Source organism: Beta vulgaris, chromosome 4 (genome assembly GCF_026745355.1).
Source record: "Beta vulgaris subsp. vulgaris cultivar EL10 chromosome 4, EL10.2, whole genome shotgun sequence".
Lineage (NCBI taxonomy): Eukaryota > Viridiplantae > Streptophyta > Magnoliopsida > Caryophyllales > Amaranthaceae > Beta > Beta vulgaris.
This window is the reverse complement of record NC_079205.1, coordinates 57,784,522-57,805,812: the sequence shown is the minus strand read 5'-3', so window position 1 is coordinate 57,805,812 and position 21,291 is coordinate 57,784,522. Positions and strand designations below refer to the sequence as shown.

The following is a 21,291-nucleotide window of genomic DNA, read 5'->3' as shown; positions in this document are numbered from 1 at the left end:
CTATCGGAAATTTTTTTTAAGGGAACAAGCATTCAGAACATTATTATATATTATTGTCTCTAATCTTCTACTTTTTTGCATTTATAGTTACATATATTATATTACCAATTTACTAGCATGCTCTAATATATATTTGTCAATATTAGAATTTTATTGCGTTGTATATTTTTAACTGTATATGAACTGCACAGTTAGGGATAACCCTCTATAAAAGCGGATTACCATCCCCATTTTCACCACATATCCCTTATCTTCTTCCGATTTTTTTCTTCTAAACCCACAAATTTTTTTCCTTCTTCCTCAACCTTCCGGCCACCATGTTTAACGCCGACGACAACCGTCCTCCACCCTCATCTTCCTCTTTTGAAGAGGATTTTAGGAAAATAAAACTCTACTTATTTCTTATAGCCGGTTTCTTTTTCCTCCTCATGGCATTAATGTATATCTCCTAATACATAAATAGGAGACAAAAAAAAAAATTTCCCCCGGAAGAATGGCGAAAAATGCACATGAATATCAATTTTTTTTGTCTTTAAGTGCATTTTAGGAAGTTTTTTTGTTTATTCACTTGTTGTATTTTGTTTCTATTTTTGGTATTTTCTTGTTTTTTTTTGCTTAGCTTCATTATTGTTGTACGCTATTTTTAGTTTTTTTTGTTTGTATTATTTATCTATAATAATAATGATATAAATCAGGGGGAGATAATATATATATGTGATTTATCATCATTACTAATTTCAAATATTTACCTATTTGTAGTCAAAAGAATGGGAGATCTAGTGAAAAGACAATTTAACATACTAGATCTATCTGGGCAAAAGTTTTTAGAATGGACGGTGGACGCCCAAATGAATTTAAAGGCCCAAGGACTGGAACATACAATTAAAGATGTGACAACCCAACAAGGGGATGCAACTACAACAGCCGCATCAGTTAAAATTGCGACTGTACAAGAAAAGGCAAAAGCCTTAGTCCTCCTAAGACATCATTTACATGAAAGTTTAAAAAGTGAATATCTACTTGTGGATGATCCAAAAGAACTATGGGATAGCCTAAATGAAAGATATGGGCATCACAAAAATGTGCTTCTCCCAAAGGCACATTATGACTGGACCAATCTGAGGTTCCAGGATTTTAAAACGGTCAGTGATTACAATTCAACATTGTTTAGAATTGTATCATTGTTAAGATATTGTGATCATCCCATCACAGAAGAGCAAATGATAAACAAAACGCTCTCCACTTTCCACGCCTCTAATATCATATTGGCAGAACAATACAGGTTCAGAGCTTTCAAAAAGTACTCTGAGCTAATCTCAGTACTACTTGTGGCTGAACAAAATAATGATCTTTTGCTGAAAAATCATAATCTTAGACCTACGGGGTCTTCAGCCACTCATGAGATAAATGCTATAGAAAGCTCTAATCCACCAGAAGCAAATGCTATACATAGTGGTGGACGCGGTAATTACAACGGTCGTGGGAGAGGACGTGGTAATTACCGTGGCCGAGGCGTGGACGTGGAAGAGGCCGATTTTCCCCAAGAAATAATAATTTTAAACATTCTGATAAAAATTGGGGACAATCATCTGGAAATCAAGGCAGACGTCCTATAAAGGAAATGATACTTGCCATAGATGTGGCATGACTGGGCACTGGGGCCGCACATGTCGTACTGCCAAACATTTGGTAGATCTATATCAAGCTTCAATAAAAAACAAAGGAAAAAATGCTGAAGCAAACTTTGTTAATGAAGCCACTACATCCATGCCCAGCCTTGATGTTTCAGATTTTTTTATGGATGATGCTGAAGTTGAAAATAAGTTTGTTTAGATCACAATCGATTAATGTGCTTAGTTTATTTCAACTGCTTCAATATCCACTTTCATGTATTTGTTCCTTATTATTAATAAAATAGTATTTTTATACTAATCATCGTATTTATTATTTATGAAGATATGAATTCATCAGAAGTTGGAATTAAAGAACAATGTCTCCTGGACAGTGGGACAACACACACCATATTGAAAAATAAAGAGTATTTTTCAAAACTTACAATATTCCAAGCAAATGTTAGTACAATTTCTGGGACAGCCAAGCTAATTGAAGGCTCTGGAAAAGCTTGCATTATATTTCCAAATGGGACAAAATTGATAATTAATGACGCATTATATTCGAGTAAATCTCGAAGGAACCTCATAAGTTTCAAAGATGTACGTCAGAATGGTTACCATTTGGAAACAATGACGGTGAACAAAGAGGAATTCATATGCCTAACGGCAGAGAAAAACGGCAAGAAATACATCTATGAAAAATTGCCAGCAATTTCCTCGGGACTATATCGCATAGATATACGTCCGATTGAAATTAATATGATATCTAACCAGAAGTTAGATAATAGAAAATCATTTACTCTATGGCATGACCGATTAGGCCATCCTGGCACAGGAATGATGCATAGAATCATTGAAAACTCAAATGGACACTCTATAAAGAATGTCAAAATTCCTCGGTCAAATGAATTAACATGCTCTGCATGCTCACTTGGCAAATTGATAATCAGCCATCTATAAATAAGATTGCCACTGAATCTCCAATGTTTTTAGAAAGAATTCAAGGAGATATTTGTGGGCCTATTCATCCTGCATGTGGACCATTTCGTTATTTCATGGTATTAATTGATGCCTCTACTCGATGGTCACATGTGAGCCTTCTGTCAAGCAGAAATGTTGCATTTGCAAAACTTTTGGCTCAAATAATTCGATTAAGAACTCAATTCCCAGATCATACAATAAAGAAAATAAGATTAGACAATGCTGGGGAATTTACATCCCAAACATTTAATGACTATTGCATGTCTATTGGGATTATTGTTGAGCACCCTGTACCTCATGTACATACACAAAATGGTCTTGCTGAATCATTAATCAAAAGACTACAATTAATTGCAAGACCATTAATAATGAGGTCAAAATTGCCATCTACTACTTGGGGTCATGCTATATTACATGCGGCAACATTGATAAGATTAAGGCCGACAGCCTATCACAAATTCTCACCATTACAATTAGTATCTGGTCGAGAACCGAATATCTCACATTTGAGAATTTTTGGGTGCGCTGTACATGTACCTATTGCTCCCCCCAACGTACTAAAATGGGTCCACAAAGAAGGATGGGAATATATGTTGGATTTGAATCTCCATCAATTATCAAATATTTAGAGCCAACAACTGGTGATCTATTTACGGCTCGATTTGCCGACTGTCATTTTAATGAGTCGGTATTCCCATCCTTAGGGGGAGAGAAAGTGGACCCACAAAATATAAAATCGGAAATTACATGGAACGCATCGCAAATGTCGTTTCTGGACCCGAGAACAAATTCATGTGAACAAGAAGTCAAGAAAATTGTTCACTGCAAAGTATTGCAAACCAATTGCCAGATGCATTCACAGATTCTAAGAAAGTGACAAAGTCACATGTACCTGCTGCGAATGCTCCGGAACGGATTGAAATTCCTAATGACAATAAGGCAATTGAAAATGAGTCAATAGCACGTCGAAAACGTGGCAGACCACCCGGTTCTAAAGATTTAAAACCGAGAAAAATGAAAAGGCAAGGGGAGACAACGAACGAAATTAATATAAATCTCCCAACAGAGCATGATGAAAACAAAAATGAAGAGAAACGTGTTCCAGAAGAAAAGGAACATGAAAGCTAGACAACAATGAAACTTCAATTAATTATGTTTCTACAAAGAGACAATGGAATCGAAAAGATGTTGTCTTGAATGAAATTTTTGCTTACTCGATAGCGGTTGAAATGACATACGATGAAAATGATGTAGAGCCAAATACAGTTGATGAATGTCGCCGTAGAAAAGATTGGCCAAAATGGAAAGAGGCAATTCAAGCAGAATTGAGATCACTTGAAAAACGTGAAGTATTCGGTCAAATAACCCAAATACCAAAAGGTGTAAAACCAGTTGGGTACAAATGGGTATTCGTGAGAAAACGAAATGAGAAAAATGAGGTTACTAGATATAAGGCAAGATTAGTAGCCCAAGGCTTCTCGCAAATGCCAGGGATTGATTATGATGAGACATATTCTCCAGTAGTCGATGCAACTACACTAAGATTTCTGGTAAGTTTATCAGTTTCGAAAGGATTGCAAATGAGATTGATGGATGTAGTGACCGCATATTTGTATGGCTCACTTGACACAGATATTTATATGAAAGTTCCTGAAGGACTAAAACTACCAGAAAATTGCATGCCCAAAGAGATGTTCTCAATAAAATTGAGAAAATCACTCTATGGGTTAAAACAATCTGGAAGAATGTGGTATAATCGTCTTAGTGAATACCTATTGAAAGAAGGATTCAAAAATAATCAAATCAGTCCCTGTGTTTTCATTAAGCGATCTAAATCAGGATTCGCGATCATTGCTGTATATGTCGATGATTTGAACATTATCGGAACTCCTAGAGAACTTGAAGCACTGCAAAATACTTGATGAAAGAATTTGAGATGAAAGATCTCGGGAAGACAAAATTTTGCCTTGGCCTGCAAATGGAACATCTAAGAAATGGGATTTTTGTCCATCAATCAAACTATACAGAAAAAATCCTGAAACGTTTTTTCATGGACAAAGCCCACCCAATAAGTTCTCCAATGGTAGTGCGTTCCCTGAATGAGAAAGATGATCCATTCAGACCACGAGAAGAGAACGAGGAGATTCTTGGTCCTGAAGTACCATATCTAAGTGCAATTGGGCTTTAATGTACTTGGCTAACAATACTCGACCTGACATAGCTTTTTCAGTAAACTTGTTAGCTAGATACAGCAATGCACCAACCAAGAGACATTGGAATGGAGTCAGACACTTATTACGTTATCTTCGAGGAACACAAGATCTCGGATTATTCTATCAGTCAAGACCCAATGCGTCACTCATTGGATATGCAGATGCTGGCTACCTCTCAGACCCACAAAAGGCTAAGTCTCAATCCGGATATGTATTCACTTATGGAGGTACTGCAATATCTTGGAAATCACAAGCAGACTTTGACGGCCACATCATCAAATCATGCAGAATTAATTGCTCTTTATGAAGCTGGAAGGGAATGTGTATGGCTAAGGTCAATGATCAAGAATATCCAAGAAGAATGCGGGATGGAAACAATAACAACAAATCCAACTATCATCTACGAAGACAATACTGCATGCATCACCCAAGTAAGCGAAGGGTACATCAAAGGAGACAGAACTAAACATTTATCACCAAAGCTCTTCTTCACTCATGACCTCCAAAAGGAAGGGACGATCAACATTCGACAAATCCAATCATGTGAGAATCTTGCAGATTTATTCACCAAATCCCTTCCGGCGAAGAAATTTGAAGAATTAGTCCGAAAAATTGGAATGCGTCATCTTCATGATATATGCTAGATTCAGGGGGAGTATTATATGCGCTGCACTCTTTTTCCCTTCGATCAGGTTTTTATCCCACTGGGTTTTTCCTGACAAGGTTTTTAATGAGGCAGTTAATTTTAAGCATATAAGGATATATTATAGTTATACTCCTTTCCCTAGTTATGGATTTTTCCCACAGGATTTTCCTAACAGCATTCTAAATAGGACAACATCTGTTATGAGTTATCAGTGGACATTCAAGGGGAGTGTTGTGAAAACAGTGGAATGACCAATTCCACTGTTGAGCACAATGAATTCCACTGCCATGCATTCAATGCATGGTAGGTTTTTCTGCCGTATTGTTGATTTATGCAATACACAGTAAGTTTTGTGCCTATAAATACTACCATTTGTGAATACACCGAACATCAATGCAATATACAATACTCTCTGATATATTTGCATAACTTCTCTCTCTATTTCTCACAACATTCTGAATAACTTTTTCCTATTTATGCCTTATTGTCTAACTTTACTTTTTGTAGAATTTTCTCGTTATGGTTTCCTTTTCGTGAGGGAAACAATCTGTAAAATATGCCAATTGTGTTGTCAAAGTTCTTTTCTGTCTATTCCTTGTTTTCTAATATTCGTTGAATTCTAATCATCTTAATCCGATAGTTCGTAATGAGTTGGGTGCACTTTCAAGTTTCGTGGTTGGCTTTTTGGCACGAGTGCATCTTGCTGTCCACTAAAGGCGTACATTATTCAATTAGTTATTGTTTTTTTTTTGACTCGATCAATTACTTATTATTATTTTTTTTTGGCGACAAGAACAAACATACATAGAAAATCTTAGGAGAAGCTAAAGGACCCAGACATTTCGCTGACAACAGTTGTCAGTTCATGGGCACCCTTAACCTGACTACCAACATACATCATCTCACGAGCTACATTATTAGAAGCACTGCAAATTTGACAAAGAGAACCAATATTAGCATAGCTATTATCCGATCCAAAACCAGTAATACTGTGGGCTTTTGCTTGAGGGTTGCAGAAACATGAGGAAGGGGTATCCGATCTTTCCTTTTCCTACCAACGCTTAACCTGCATTCAGAGGAACAATTAGATATTGAATAAGAAATGTCCTTACCCTTTGTGCGTATCTTCCTTAAACCACTTCTCACTGTCTTCATTCTTTTTGTTGTAGGAGAGAACCTTCTCTTCCACTTGAACCTCGTGACAGACTGGAAAATGATCCAACCTCAGACATGAGTGTGTCCTTATGATACTTGTTATCTTTAACACTTTTTTTAGCTTCATTATCTTCCGCTTCCTCTTTGTACTCATCTCCCTTTTGCGACTCGACGGGAATCTGAGTTACACTCCATGTCGTTTGATCTTCCAACTCCATAAATGTATCTCCTATTACACCAATGCGATTTGGTTGACCAGAAGCGGAAGATGCAACCATAATCTCTTCTTGACATACATCCTTTCTCTTTATACCTTCTTTTGTACCCATCACTACTCTTACAGTCATCAAATAACCCAGCTTCATGCACTGAATAGATTTTCCTGTAGATAGCAGATTATAATCTTTCTTTGAAATGGACATCAAGGAGCCCGACCTTCGTCGGTTAGCAAACCGATACTTGGGCTCCATCAGATTAGATTTCTTAACTTCATTCTTTCCGTTCACCGTCTTCTTTATCTCGTTTAGAGTCTTTTCACCCTTTAAACTTGAACATCCTTTTGGTCCTGAGCCCACTATGCTAGTTAGGCCATCATGATTGCGCTTATCAGTCGCACCTGAAGAAGAAACCTTCCTTTGCATATCTTTGTGTTCAATTCCAGCCTCCTGCTTTAGACTCCCTTTTGTATTCTTTCGTGGAGGAGAAAGGCTTGATCCTAAACCTAATGGGACAACACTTTGTGAGCGTTTTATTGATTCTTCCTTGCGCAAAGAGCTTTTAACCTCTTCAAGCTTAGAGGCAACCTCTCGATTGTTAGGGTCAACCTCGACTGCCAATAACAAATCCCAATATGCCCAAATGCTCCTCCCTAACTCTAAAGCAGCCAATGCTCTTCTAAATAAAGCTTTTACGTTACTTGGTTCAAATTCCAATATAATTGAACAAATCCGGCCTACATTCTCAAATTCATTCTTCTTACCAAAACACGCTGCAGAATTTAACAGAACACAAATAGCCAACTCAAAACACGCACCCATGTCTGATTTTTCCACAAATTCATATCGGGCAAGAACTAGTCCTGCATATCCATATTTTTCCAATGCATCCTCAAATTTCCTTTGCTTGTACAATACATTCCCCTCTTCTTTTAAAGCTCTTACAAGTTCCAGAACATCTTTTGAATCATTAGAACACGAGATCAAATCAAGCAGAAATTCATCATCATCCATCAGATTTTCCCCTTCAGTGAGGAGGCGATGAATCTCCTCCCTAAGTCTCTTATAATCCTCCATAGAAACCATTGAAAAACCCACCAAAAACTTAGACCACTAAATTACCGACGGAAATTGAGACCACCTAAGTCGAGAAAACTCGCAAGAAGATCTGTAGATCGTCAATCCTGGCCTCCACCGCCGTAAAAGCGACCGGCTTGAATATAGATTAACTAGCTCCTAATCAGTGAAACAGAGTAGATGTAGTTCTCCTAGCTTGATCAAAATCCAGATATAGAAACTGGAAATAAGACCCAAAACTGTAGTAAAAGAAGAGAAAAATAAAAAAGAAAGAAGGAATGGAGTTAATCGGAAGCTCGCCGGCGACCGGATGGCAGGGCCACCGGCGAGCACTGGCTTTTAGCCGATCAGATTGTTACTTCGAAGGCTGGGTATTTTACTCGAAGAGAGAGAATGTTAATTACTTATTTTTGTGACTTCGATTTTTCCAATCTTCTATATGTGTTAAAAGATACCCTGATACCCATGCCGAGCTTTAGTCGGGCTGGACCAAGTAACTAATGAAAGACACTTTAAACATCTCACTACATACTTTGAAAACCACTAAGAAAGCGCTTGGTTTATATAATAGTATATATTTGGAATTAGGAACAAAATCAAAGTAGTATGGCTTTAGAACTTGATACCTAATCGCGTGTGTTTGGTTTTATTTGAAAATAGATACCTAAAGGTATTGTTATGGGTTATAGCCACCTTTCCCCTTGGGTTTCTAAACCCCATATCTTATGGATTTGAGTTATGGGTTTTTAATCTATAAATAAACACTAGGTATGAGTTTTATCATTCCAAAATCATATCTCATACCAAAATCATATGAACCAAACACCGTGGTTGAGCATTTATGTACTGGTGGATAAGATATTTTCTACCGGGTAGGTTTATATGAAATGGATAACGACAATTTAATTAATGAGACGTCTAGCTGTCAATGGGTAGGATCTGGATCTGGATCCTTTAGGATCCAGACCCGTTTTTAAGGCATTGATCTAGATTCGACCCCGATTCGTTGGGTAATAAAATTGAAAATTTATATCCAATGGATCCTGCGGGTCCGGGTTCGGGTCCAAAACAGATCCTAACCTATTTTCTTCAAACGCCCTTAATTTTCACAAAAATTACAGATTTTAGAGAATAAAACATGAAACAACGCCGTTTAGCATTTCATTTGTCGATGTTGAAGTAAACAAGCATTCAACCTTAATATAACAAATTCAAGCATAGATGACATTAAGAGTTTAACATTAAGCTTTACTCTTTTAATTATATATTTTTAAATACAGCAGCTCGCCCGTTCAATTTCCGTAAGGAAATAAAATTAGGGCGTTCCGAAAAATCGGCGAAAATTTTAACTTTTTTTTCTTTTCTTCTCATGCTCATGGGATTTTTTTGATACCGTATGGAGCCACCGTCGGAAAGATTGATGTCTTTGCCCTGGCGGAGTCGGGTAACGGATCCGAATATGAGCAATAATTTAGGACTTGATTCATATCCATTTTTTAAACTAGGATCCATATCCTATCCTAATCCGTCGGGTCCAAAATTTGAGGATCCAAATCCGCTAGAACGGATTTGAATCCACGGATTTGGATAGGGTCCATTTCCCACTGACATTTTTAAAAACGTCGTAGTAACTATTTTTAGCTTAAAAGCAAAAGTATGTCATTTTGAGGAATAATATTTAATGTCTCACAAGTCACAATATAAAGTATCGTAAGATAAACTTATGAACAGGCTTAAACTACAGATACTTTATGTAGGATAAGTCATTTACTCAAATTTGCAGATGTTATGCGTAGTGTCAATTTGGTTCTAGAAAAATGTTTATAAAAAAGAGAGACTTAAATCATTTATCTATATAAGATTTTAATCCCCTCAAAAAAAAAAAAAAAAGATTTTGGTGGATTGGTGGTTCTAGTATCTTTAGTGGTAATACTACGTGGTCACTAGAAATGGAATGTGATAGGTAAATCATGGGCTGATGGACTGCGATGATAGATAAAGGGTGGGGACTGTGAAGTAATTGGAGGCTTGGAGCAACGCAGACTCTACTTTTTTTTTTTTTTTTGGCAACAAGAACATACATTAATAAAAACATTAAATTACAAGTGAGCCCGTTCCCTACCTTCTAAGGATAGGTTGTGGGCTTCGTTTATTTTGGGACTCGATGAACATAGACTTACAAGACTAAACGACATTAGACTAGAACATGAAACAATACTGACCTCTGATTCACTACTAACATCTGATTGCAAACTAGGACTTGACACATTACTGATATCTGAATTATTGCTAGCAACACAAGAACTTGAAGCATGCTTTTTCCTCGAGCTTTGGGAGGGAGCTGCACCGAAACCAGCTTTCCTCTTTATTCCAGCACGTAACCTGCCAATAGAATCAAACTTAGGAAGGAAATAGGAGTTTTTATTGTGATAATTCTTTAGGGTTCTCTTGGAGTTCCCTATTCGTGGTTGGGTTTTGCTACGCTTCTTCCGACCTTTAGTTTCCTTAGAATCTAATGCAATACATCCATTAATTGGAAGTCTAGATGGAACAAATGGGCTCGACTGGGCCATGTGGATCCCACTAGCTGCTATCTCCTTTTCCATATCGCTGTTGGACTTGGACTCCATACTTCTCATCAATAGATCTTCACTTTCATGGTGGGTTAAGATGGGATTAATGACTTCATCCACTCTGTTAGGGAGACAATGCTCGTTCGCAGGACCAAAAAAATGTTGTTGCAACTGACCGTCTTGCATTGTGGTTTTCCCTTTAACGCCTCCCTTTGATAATTGAAGAACTCGGACTACCATATATGACCCTGATTTTGGATTATACAATTGCACTGATTTCCCGTCCCTCAGCATTTGAGTAATGTTTTTAGACAATTGTAATGAGGAGCCTGGCCTTTTTCGGTTAACAAACCGATGTTTAGGCTCTGCCTGATTTGGATTTTTGATTTTGGAGTCACTCACACTCTCAGTTACACACTCCATTTCAACATCTTTCTCTTCACATGTGACTTGGTCCTTATCCACGCATGCCTGCAATAAGTTTAGGGTCTCATTATTATCTCCTTCCTTCATCTTAGTAGAGCATTCTCCTTCGTCCTGATGTTGTTCCTTCATCTTTTTCCTTGGTGGCAATGGTTCCACCCCTAAACCAACGGGATGAACCTTGTGCTTAATAATTGAACTTTGAACTTCAATTAGTTTCTTAGCAATTTCTTTGTTTGATGAGTCAATCTTAGAGGCTTGTAGCAAATCCCAATAAGCTAAATCACACCTTCCTATTCCCACCGATGCTCTAGCTCTTCTAAACAAAGCTTTTACATTGCACGGGTCAAAGCTTAAAACAACAGAGCAAAGAAGACCAACTTGATCAAATTCATCTATCTTCAGGAAACAAGCAGCAAATTCAGCAAGATGCAGAAAGCTAATTCGCAAAACCTTGTAGCAGCTTTCTCCTCCAAGATAATTAGGCTAAGCATCACACCAGCAAAACCATAACACTCTAAAGCATCATCAATATGCCCATGACTGAATAGGGAATTTCCTTTTTCCTTCCATGACTTAACTAGATCCAATGAAGTCTTGGGATTATCTAATGAAGAAACATAATGCAATAACTTATTATCATCTAGTCCTAAATTACAATCCTTTAAGGAGTTCATGGAGCTCTCCCTTCAACCTTTCACAAACTTCTAATGAAAACATACTTATTTTTTTAATCAGATATATGAAACCACAAAGATGTAACCTCTTCACTCTAATAACTAGGATGACATTCACCCCCAACAACTTTTGAAGAAATTAAAAAAAACCAAATTTGGGAAGAACACACCTGAGATCAACAATATGATACAAGGAAAACGCATTCACTAGAGAGATGCATACACTGATTCTTTATACCAACTTTTTAAGAAATTAAAAAAAACAAATTTGGGAAGAACACACCTGAGATCAACAATATGAACAAGGAAAACGCATTCACTAGAGAGATGCATACACTGATTCTTTAAACCGATCTGCCGCCGATGTGCGATCAACACTCACCCTCCGACTGATGAAAAAAAATCGCACCACCGAACACTGTACGCACCAATTAATGCTGGGGTCGCCGAAATTGAAGGCTCGCCGGCGACCAGAGGGTAGATCGGTCGCCGGCGAACCAAGCGCTGCAACTTTGGGGGGGGGTTGGGGGTAGAAGCTTTGGGAAGCAGGGGTTTTTTATGAGGAGAGAGAATCGTCACTCTTGTCAAAACTTATTAAGTTGTTGTTGTTACTACATATGGTCATAACGCAGACTCTACTTAGACAAGAAATATTTACAATGCCTTGGGACGACCTTTCCCTTGTCCTTTAGTATTTCAAGTACCAAAAAACATTTACAAAACCAAAGAACAACAATACTAACCTTCATTGTTGATCTTCACAGAAGCATCTCGACAAACGTAAAAAGCGAAATAATGCAATTTAAAAAAACGGAGGAAGTATTTGACTATCACTACTTGTGCAAGATTACATGAAACAATTCTAAAATGTAAAGCCAAAATATGATCCTGAAATTTCTGTCAGAACAAGTTTAGCTTCTGATGCAAAAAAGAACAACCACTTGTTCTATTTCATATCATGAAATATTGAAATGTAGTCTAGCATTATGAGATGTAAAATAAAAATGAAGGCGACACATCAGTGATCAGCCTAATAACCCAATTATCAAGAAAATAAATGAGATTTTTACATTAGACTAAACCTAAAACTTTGTGCAATCTTTACATTAAGTTACACTTGAAAAAAATTGCTCTTGACAGCCATTTATGTACATGACTCTTGATCAATTTGGAAATATATGATGAAGAATATGGCTTAACAGAATTGCTTCCTGGGGACTCTGACCACTCATCCAGACTTTGAAATCGAGCGGGAAATAGTTAAAATCATTCCACCGCTTTAGAGACGCCAAGGAAAACGGTCCCTGGACTCTGCCCTGAGGATCTAAGTAATTCCACAACAACTGTTCGGTATGAGGTGCGGAAATTTCGGTCCCACCATTAGGAATTTCCTGCTCTTCATCATCATCATCACTCAAGTCAATTACCTGCACTTGAGTCCCTGCCGGTTCTTTTGAGCTCGGGAGCTGTACATGGCCATTGCTTTCTCGCCTTAACTCCGTGTTTGGATTGACAGCATGATTTAGGTTAAGGAAATCTGTATCACCACCATTGGTTTCTACTCTAATTGCTTCAGTTTTAGGAGCTTCATCTTCCTTCGGTGCCAAGGAATGAGCATGTCCATTGTTTACTGCTGCAAAGGTATATGTTTCCAGCTGGTTTCTTTCTTCAGGGCTAAAAGGATGAGCATCACCATTGCTTCTTGTGCTGATTTCCGCTGCTGCTACAAAACACAGTCAAATTTGGTCAGCTACTGTACAGAAACAGCCCGTGAAGTTAAACAGGAAGCATCCTCCTCAACTGGTCAATGATTGATTCCAGAGGAGCGCTAATAAGAAAACCAAATAAATACTATAGAATTGGGCAACCAACTTAGCAAGGCAACCAACTAGCTGAGATATGATCATCCTTCCAATATCACAACTACCACCACCACAGAGCCACTCCTTAAGAATCTCGCCATTTGTGATTATGGGATCACAATCATTAAGAAATCCCACAAAATACAAAAATTTCAACATCATGAAGTCCACTTGAGAATTGAAAAAAAGTTTTGTGAAATTTGGACCAAGATCAGGATGGCTGGTGTTAGAAGATTCGCCACCAGCACAGTAGCGCAAGTACAATCTAGTTCGACCATTGATTTCAAAAGATTCAAACCTCAAAGAAAGATACTAAGATGTTATGAAGTAAGGAGCATAAGAGGCCAACCTTATCAATGACTTAGCTTCTACTCCCTCCGTCCATAATATAAGTCCTGATTCTATTTTACACGGGAATTAAGGTAAAGTGGAATCTTGTTTTATTTTGGATAAAAATATTCATTTTTATTGGGAAACACTTTCCTACATTATTATATCTTTGTAACAACAAATAAAAACTGAACATTAATGTTGCATGGTTTAATGTGTAGACGAGTTTAATGGGGTAGAAGATTCCATTTTGTCATTAATTATAGTGCATTGGAAGCTGAAATTATGAGGACATTTTGAGAATAAATTATTTTCATGAGGGTATTTTGGGCATAATTATTGATTGAAAATAGAAATAGGACTTATATTTTGGGACACCTTATAAGGAAACAGGACTTATATTATGGGACGGAGGGAGTATAATCTATATATGGACATCACATAAAACCAGAATAACTCAAAGCTCGATGGATACAGTCATATTTGGACATTGGGCACTAGTGAAATACATGTAATATTCTCAAATCTTACATTGTACTTCCTGTGAGAACATATTCTAAAGGGGGGAGGGGGGTCGATAGATGCTAAACTAAACCTAATTACTTGAGCAGTTGAAATGACAAACTCTAAAACCGAATGAAATCACTAAGCAACTGTGCCACCTTGGATGATATCTACAGCTTATAGATGTATTCAGTCAAAACTGTAGCATATAGAGTGAATTGATAGATCATGTTCCACATTAAGCATGCCCATTTTCCAATAACTTCTCAGATGAACGTTCACCTGTATGATGCATGACATCGATAAGGAGATGTAGCTAACATTAATCATTACAGATTAGCAAGCTGTGAGCATATCCATACCTTGCTGTATATTTTCCTTGGCTCAAAAACCACCAAATATAAATGCCACAGCATTTAACTTTTGCATCTTCCCAAGACTAGTATTGAGATTTGAGTGTGTTGCATATGTCTAGTGTTTAAGTTAGTATGAAATATCCCTCTAGCCCACCTAATGAAAGGCCGAGGCTAGGGCAAGCCGAAAGAGAAAAAGGACCACATTGCTACCATAACCTTAATCTTTTAAACACACCTCAACTTCCAGTATTATCACGAAAGATGTAAATTGTGATGCTTTGTCAAGTAACTCAAGCCATTTGGGTTAAACATCAAATTACTGGTAGATCCTGTTGCTGTTAGGATTCCTATTTCTCAATGATATCACACGATCAAAACAATTGGCTGCTCTTAGGAAGAAGTAGCTGCTAATATTCCTATTACCCAATTGTTATGAATGCCTTTTCCACATATTCTGAAGTTTCGACCTCAAAAGGAAACTGGGAAACTAAATGCCAATGAGAACTAAATGAATTTGTCGTAACTTTGGCTACTTCTCGTCACCATAAGGTCACATAGGATTCAGAGAGATCATGGCAAATCAAAAGTTTGAGCTTCCTAGACCCCAAGATGCATATTATAGGAGTAGCCATAAATCAAAAAAGGAGATACTAAGAAGAGATCAAACCTCTAAGCAAACTGGCCCAGTGCAAATGACAAAACAGCATTAAAACAATCACATCTTACAAGCAAATACTTAAAAGTAACAAACCACAAAAGAATAGATTAAACAGAGGTCTTATGACTTGGAATTTCTCAACTCAAAACGACATGAACAACAACGTCAAAATGCAGATCGGAAAATTCTCACCCCTGGTATGGAAATCATAACTCACCAACAATTTGAAAACATCTAATCACCAGCAAGCATATTAGGATTTAGGAAGAGCGAAATGCAATACCGAGGCTAAGAAGTAACAAAATTCATGAGACCATCAATAAATGAAATGTTGTCTATTGAACTTTTAAAGTGTCAAATGATCAGAAGCAGTACCAAGTTTTAAGGATTTCAAAAAAATTCACTGCAAGCAAATACTCCAAAAGAGAGGACCTTAGACATGCTCTATTCTGGAGAGACACAAGGACTAAGTGCATACCTTGATTATCCTCCCAACTTTTGACCTCTGGATTCGTCATATCTCCTTTAGCTGATGAAGGTTCCCAGTCCCAATCAGCAGCTTTTGGTGAATCATCAGGAGCACAGTCAGAGATTGTTTCTGGCCTCACTACTTCTGGCATCACCCTCGGAATCTCACTGAAGAGGCGTGATTGTTCGTCCGGTGACTGAAGCAGCTTCCTGCGGTCCAGGTACTCGGTCACTGTAGTACTAGTAAAGGGAAACCAGGGGCATCATAATTCATGAGCGAGCACATAAGACATTAGAGGTGCCCGAATTTGGTCCACCTTGCACCAAAATCAAATTCTTTTGTTTTTGCAGAAAGTAAGAAGAAAGCAGAGTTAAAAATTGTGTAAGACAACTAAAGTAGTATCCCAGGACACACAATTCATGCCAAGATGTCAGGTGGCATGCATGTTATATTTAACCATGAGTTACCATTAATTAACATCAATAAAGGATATCTATGTCGCCAACCCTTCTCATTTGCACGATCTATAAGCTTCTTGAGAAGCACAAGTTCTCTTGCAAGCCACTGCAATCAAAAAAAGACTCGTTAATATACTGAAACAATTGTCAGCTATATCAATAAGATAAGGACAAAGATCTCCAGAGTACATTTTCCCAGCTATTGAAAAACAAAATCAAGGCTTAGTGCAGACTAATATGGCTCACACTCGGCATGATAAACAAACAAGGCAGTTTACAAACACTGCAGTAATTTCAAAAACGATGATCCGGAAACATCAAATTATTTCATCTGCATGTGGCCACTTAAGTTCCAACCAGGATGCGATATGTCAAACTCAGATAACCAGTGAATGAACATACCACTTAAAAAAAAAACCTCAAACTACAAGTCTAGGGCACAGTATAAACAATCTGTAAAGCAACTGATATAGAGTTATTCGCCTATCAAACAAAAAAAAAAAAAGTCATTGGGTGTGATTGTGTGAATATCACATAAATAGATCACCAAATAACCAATACTGTAAACTAAGCTTCATAAAATCTTCTATATTCTAGTTATTCTAGAAACTCACATTTCGTGATATGTGATTACAATGAGTTTTTCTTAGGCACAAAAAAAGCCTGACAAAAATATTTCTGACTGGTCCGGTGAAAATACAGCATTTTGTCTCACAAAGAATATAACAGAACTAAAATTGGGATACGTGTTACCATCCTAATAAGAAGGATCTAAAAGAAATCCTTAGGGTTTCACTAGACTTCTGGATTGAGTCAGCAAGTTATAGATTTATTAGGCAATGTGCCATAGAAATGATTTGACTTCCATCCATGTTAACCTTTTTGGATTGGATAGATTATGGAAGAAGACACAATTTAAATCTCCATAACCACCAATAGTATCAGACTAAAATTGTGTTATGTGTTACCATCCTGATAGGAAGGATCTAAAAGAAATCCTTAGGGTTTCACTAGACTTCTGGATTGTGTCAGCAATTTATAGATTTATTAGGCAATGCGCCATAGAAATGATATGACTTCCGTCCATGTTAACCTTTTTGAATTAGATAGATTATGGAAGGAGACACAATTTAAATCTCCAAAACCACTAATAGTATCAGACTAAATTCGTGTTATGTGTTACCATCCTGATAGGAAGGGTCTAAAAGAAATCCTTAGGGTTTCGATAGACTTCTAGATTGCGTCAGCAATTTATAGATTTATTAGGCAATGTGCCATAGAAATGATTTGACTTCCGTCCATGTTAACCGTTTTGGATTGGATAGATTCTGGAAGAAGACACAATTTAAATCTCCAAAACCACTAATAGTATCACACTAGCAGGAAAAGAAAAAAGGGATAAAGGAGACATAAAGAGGGAAAACAAAGGCCAAGTTATCTTCACTTCACTTTGATACTAAATGAAACTGATTTTTTTCTGTTTATAACTGGTTTTTGTTGATTAATACTAAATTTACTAATTGAAACTGAAATTTTACTAATTAACACTGATTTTCAACGATTTTTATTTCAAAGGTTGAAGAGAACAGGACAATTTAAATCTCCAAAACCACTAATAGTATCACACAAGCAGGAAAAGAAAAAAGGGATAAAGGAGACATAAAGAGGGAAAACAAAGGCCAAGTTATCTTCACTTCACTTTGATACTAAATGAAACTGATTTTTTCTGTTTATAACTGGTTTTTGTTGATTAATACAAAATTTACTAATTGAAACTGAAATTTTACTAATTAACACTGATTTTCAACGATTTTTATTTCAAAGGTTGAAGAGAACAGGACCAAAGAAGATGTGAAACAAAAGAGGAGCACTAGGGTAAAATCCAAAATTCTCTACTGAAGTTCCTGTAACTTATTTGGAAAACTAAGTACACATATTCAGACATGGACTATTCATTTCACCTTGAGGATAAGAGAAATTCATGTTCGGTACACAACACCACAACTTGAGTAGGAACATTTAAACATATTTAGACCCATATTGGAATCTTTACACCCATTGCATTTAACATGGTTTTCAGATAAATGAATCATGATTCAGTCCAAGTCCCAGACCAGTCTCCTTGCGAATAAACAATTTTTGAGTTAAGAGCAAACTGTCATACATATTTCTGAACAATAAAAAAATCCTAGTTCTAAGGACCAGCCAGGCGTTAAAAAAGAAATAACATCAAGGTATTTTATCTTAAGTTTGGGGCCCAAGTTCTAACAAGTCCAAGCTAAATAAATAGCTACTGTAAACTTTAACTAGAAGCATTTAGTTATGCCTTTGATACATTTTTGCATGTCTCTCTTTCTTTTCTAAAATTTTACATATAAGAATGTTAGCATATAAGGTTGACTCAACTTTCAACCAATTCCCTTGCACAACTATGTATCATATTAGGAGAAGATAAGAAGCATAGAAGTTGGAAAATGAGAGGGTGTTAACATATTAAAGTAAAATAACTAAAATCCAGAAAATGTAAGGCACCATATGAAAAACATACACAATTGCTTCTTGCTGAAAATGTAAAAGCATGCTGACAATCAGAGGGCTGGGAGGTTCATCAGCAAACACCAAATTTCAAATTTATAAAGAGAATATATCATGGGACAACACAGCTAGCAGTCAAGCAGCAAACCGACCAGATGATATATAACAAGAGGACAGTACACATACATGTTTAGTAATGTCTTCATGCAGAACAGCTGCTTTTTGTTCAAGTTCACCCTGTTCATGGTCAAAAGATTGTGAAAAGAAAAGTAACTAAGAAATTACTGCAGCAAAGTCATAAAAGCTGAAATTCTCTATGGCCACATTGGAAAATGGAATGCAATCAAGAAGATATACAGAGAATCAACATGAATAACTTACAACAGTAGGCTGCTTCAGTAAACCATCTTTAACTCTGTTACGCAAATCCTCTATTTCTTCCTGCAATGACGGAAAGTATCAGCTGAACATATAAAAAAGGAAGGTTCTCCACAAGTTTTGTGCCGCTTAATTAGCATTTGTAATTTGAAGCTCCAATTTACCTCAGAAAAATTATCATCTGAAATTTCAGGTATGCTAATGTCATCTGTCATGCCTGAAATTTGCAGAAGGGTAGATGACCTTGTCTCACCAGCAGAAGCCACTTCCACGACACCTGTAAGTTGTGAAGACAATCATTCTAGAATAATGCAAATAGTATTGGCTGGAGTAAATTAAAATTTTATTAAAAGAAATCACATAAAGGAGGTGCAAATCAAACTAATCTTCATTCCCATTGCATGTACATGAAGGCCCATTACCTGTGACAAGTTGAAGCTGATGAGAGTTTTTCTGGAAGATGTCATGTGGATCTGATTTTACCCTCACAAAGCTTCCAACAACTTTGCTTTCAAATGAATCTGAGTTGTTGAGAATCTCTTGTATCAAACTCTTTCTCAAATACACGAGCTTAACATTATTGGAATCAATAGCTGCCAAGCAGCTTTTTGAAACTTCTGGGGCCTTCTTCTTAGGCTGTACTTTCTTGTCTAAGCTCACAGTTTTCTGTTTTTTAGACATAGAAAAACCACCTTCATCATTTTCATCAGAGCTTCCAAAATGATCATCATCTGAATCATCTTGATTCTCGGCCAAGTGCGATCCCGCAAGCTCGTGTACCTTGTTCCTAAAGAAGGACTTCTTTCCAAAGAGAGAAAGCAACCTCTCATCGCACAGAACTCTCCTTTTGTTTTTCGGATGAGCAAGCTTGTTCTCATTAACGTACTGATTGACGATATTGCTGACATCATATTGGGAGAGTACTTTAGTGGTATCCTTGCCAATTGATTCAAGAAATCCTATCAACTCCCTTGAACCCCAACCCACAAATTCCTTCTTCCTTTTGATCTTCTTCGCTGTTTTTGGAGTAGAAGCTTGCTCTTTGCCTTCTTCAATCCAAAAAAATGGTGCTGGTTCAAAGTTAACTTCCATATCCGCTCCCTTCCCCAACAAAGTACACCCAGAAAAAAAAAAAGAAGCTCATTTTAATGACGACATTGAATTCGATATAAATCAGAAAGAATTCAATTCTTCATAAAATTAACCAAATAACCTCTAATTTCTTTCACAAAACACCAAAATTCCAGGCACGAAATTATCATCGTTGACAACACCATCCCCATAAGAGTAGATTAAATATGGCGCCAATGAATTTCACAGTTACAAAAAAAATGGTCAAAATTAATATATAGCAATGCTGGGAAATCCAAAAACACAAACAGAAAAATTAATAATAAATCCAATTTCTGCATGACCCAATATTATTTCAACACTAGTATACTATCCAACAAAAACAACTTAATAAAACAAATAACTACCATACAAAATCAACAAATTAAGTACAATTTTTCATGAGCAACAAAACCAAATGCAAAACCCAGAAAAATAATTAATCTCTTAAGTCTTATCATTCCTGCATTACTCAAACAAACCAAATTGTATGTATAGAAGGGTATGATTTACGAATAACTGAAAATTAGCAACAACAACAGGAAAAAAAAACATTGGCATTTGAAAATTAAACACAACATGATGAATGAAAGAATGAAGGAGTGAAATATAGAGAAAAGACTACCTATGAGTCGCGATTGTGGAGAATTGAGTGGAAGAAAAAGGTTAAAAAAGAGGGGTTTTGTTGGGGTTATAGAAATTGAGGTCTACTGATAGTGAGAAGTGGGAAAATATGAGAGAGAAAATGAGGGGGAGAAGTTTTGGTAGCGGAAACTAACGGACGCCTTTTGCCAAATGTATTGATTCTCCATACCCCCGGCGACCTTGTCCCTTTCCCATGTGTTGCTTATGTTTGATTTTCTCCCTAAAATAAATCATACTATTCAGATCCGATCAGATCACATCATATCAGATCAAAGTAAATCTCAATATAATTCGATGGTTTTCGTTGTATTTCTAGATATAGCATTTGATTTTATTAATCCACTCACCTAGAAATAGAATTGTTGTATTTGAAAAAATACGAAGTATGAAAATTTTATAGGTAGATAAATGTC

General features: G+C 36.7%; 2 protein-coding genes across 4 annotated transcripts; both read right to left on the bottom strand.

The window, feature by feature from the left end:
• Positions 1–6,267: 6,267 nt before the first annotated feature.
• Positions 6,268–7,909, bottom strand: LOC130591206 (protein PHOX3-like). The gene is made up of 3 exons (XM_057394152.1): positions 6,677–7,909; positions 6,509–6,519; positions 6,268–6,379 (listed from the first exon to the last, which is right to left on the bottom strand). Exons 1-3 carry the CDS (start codon positions 7,907–7,909, stop codon positions 6,268–6,270), a joined length of 1,356 nt encoding a protein of 451 aa, XP_057250135.1.
• Positions 7,910–12,495: 4,586 nt separating this feature from the next.
• LOC104890520 (uncharacterized protein At5g08430) lies at positions 12,496–21,081 on the bottom strand. Of its 3 annotated transcripts, none has more exons than XM_010676035.4 (8): positions 20,859–21,081; positions 19,546–20,224; positions 19,288–19,400; positions 19,127–19,186; positions 18,932–18,982; positions 16,246–16,316; positions 15,762–15,985; positions 12,496–13,296 (listed from the first exon to the last, which is right to left on the bottom strand). In XM_010676035.4, the coding sequence occupies exons 2-8, from the start codon at positions 20,213–20,215 to the stop codon at positions 12,737–12,739; spliced, it is 1,749 nt and encodes a 582-aa protein (XP_010674337.2). In that variant the 5' UTR covers positions 20,216–20,224; positions 20,859–21,081; the 3' UTR covers positions 12,496–12,736. The 3 variants fall into 3 exon arrangements, with proteins under 3 accessions (XP_010674337.2, XP_010674338.2, XP_048499397.1); XM_010676036.4 differs by having other exon boundaries at positions 12,496–13,293; positions 20,859–21,080; XM_048643440.2 differs by lacking the exon at positions 20,859–21,081 and adding an exon at positions 20,337–20,813.
• Between the last annotated feature and the right edge of the window lie 210 nt (positions 21,082–21,291).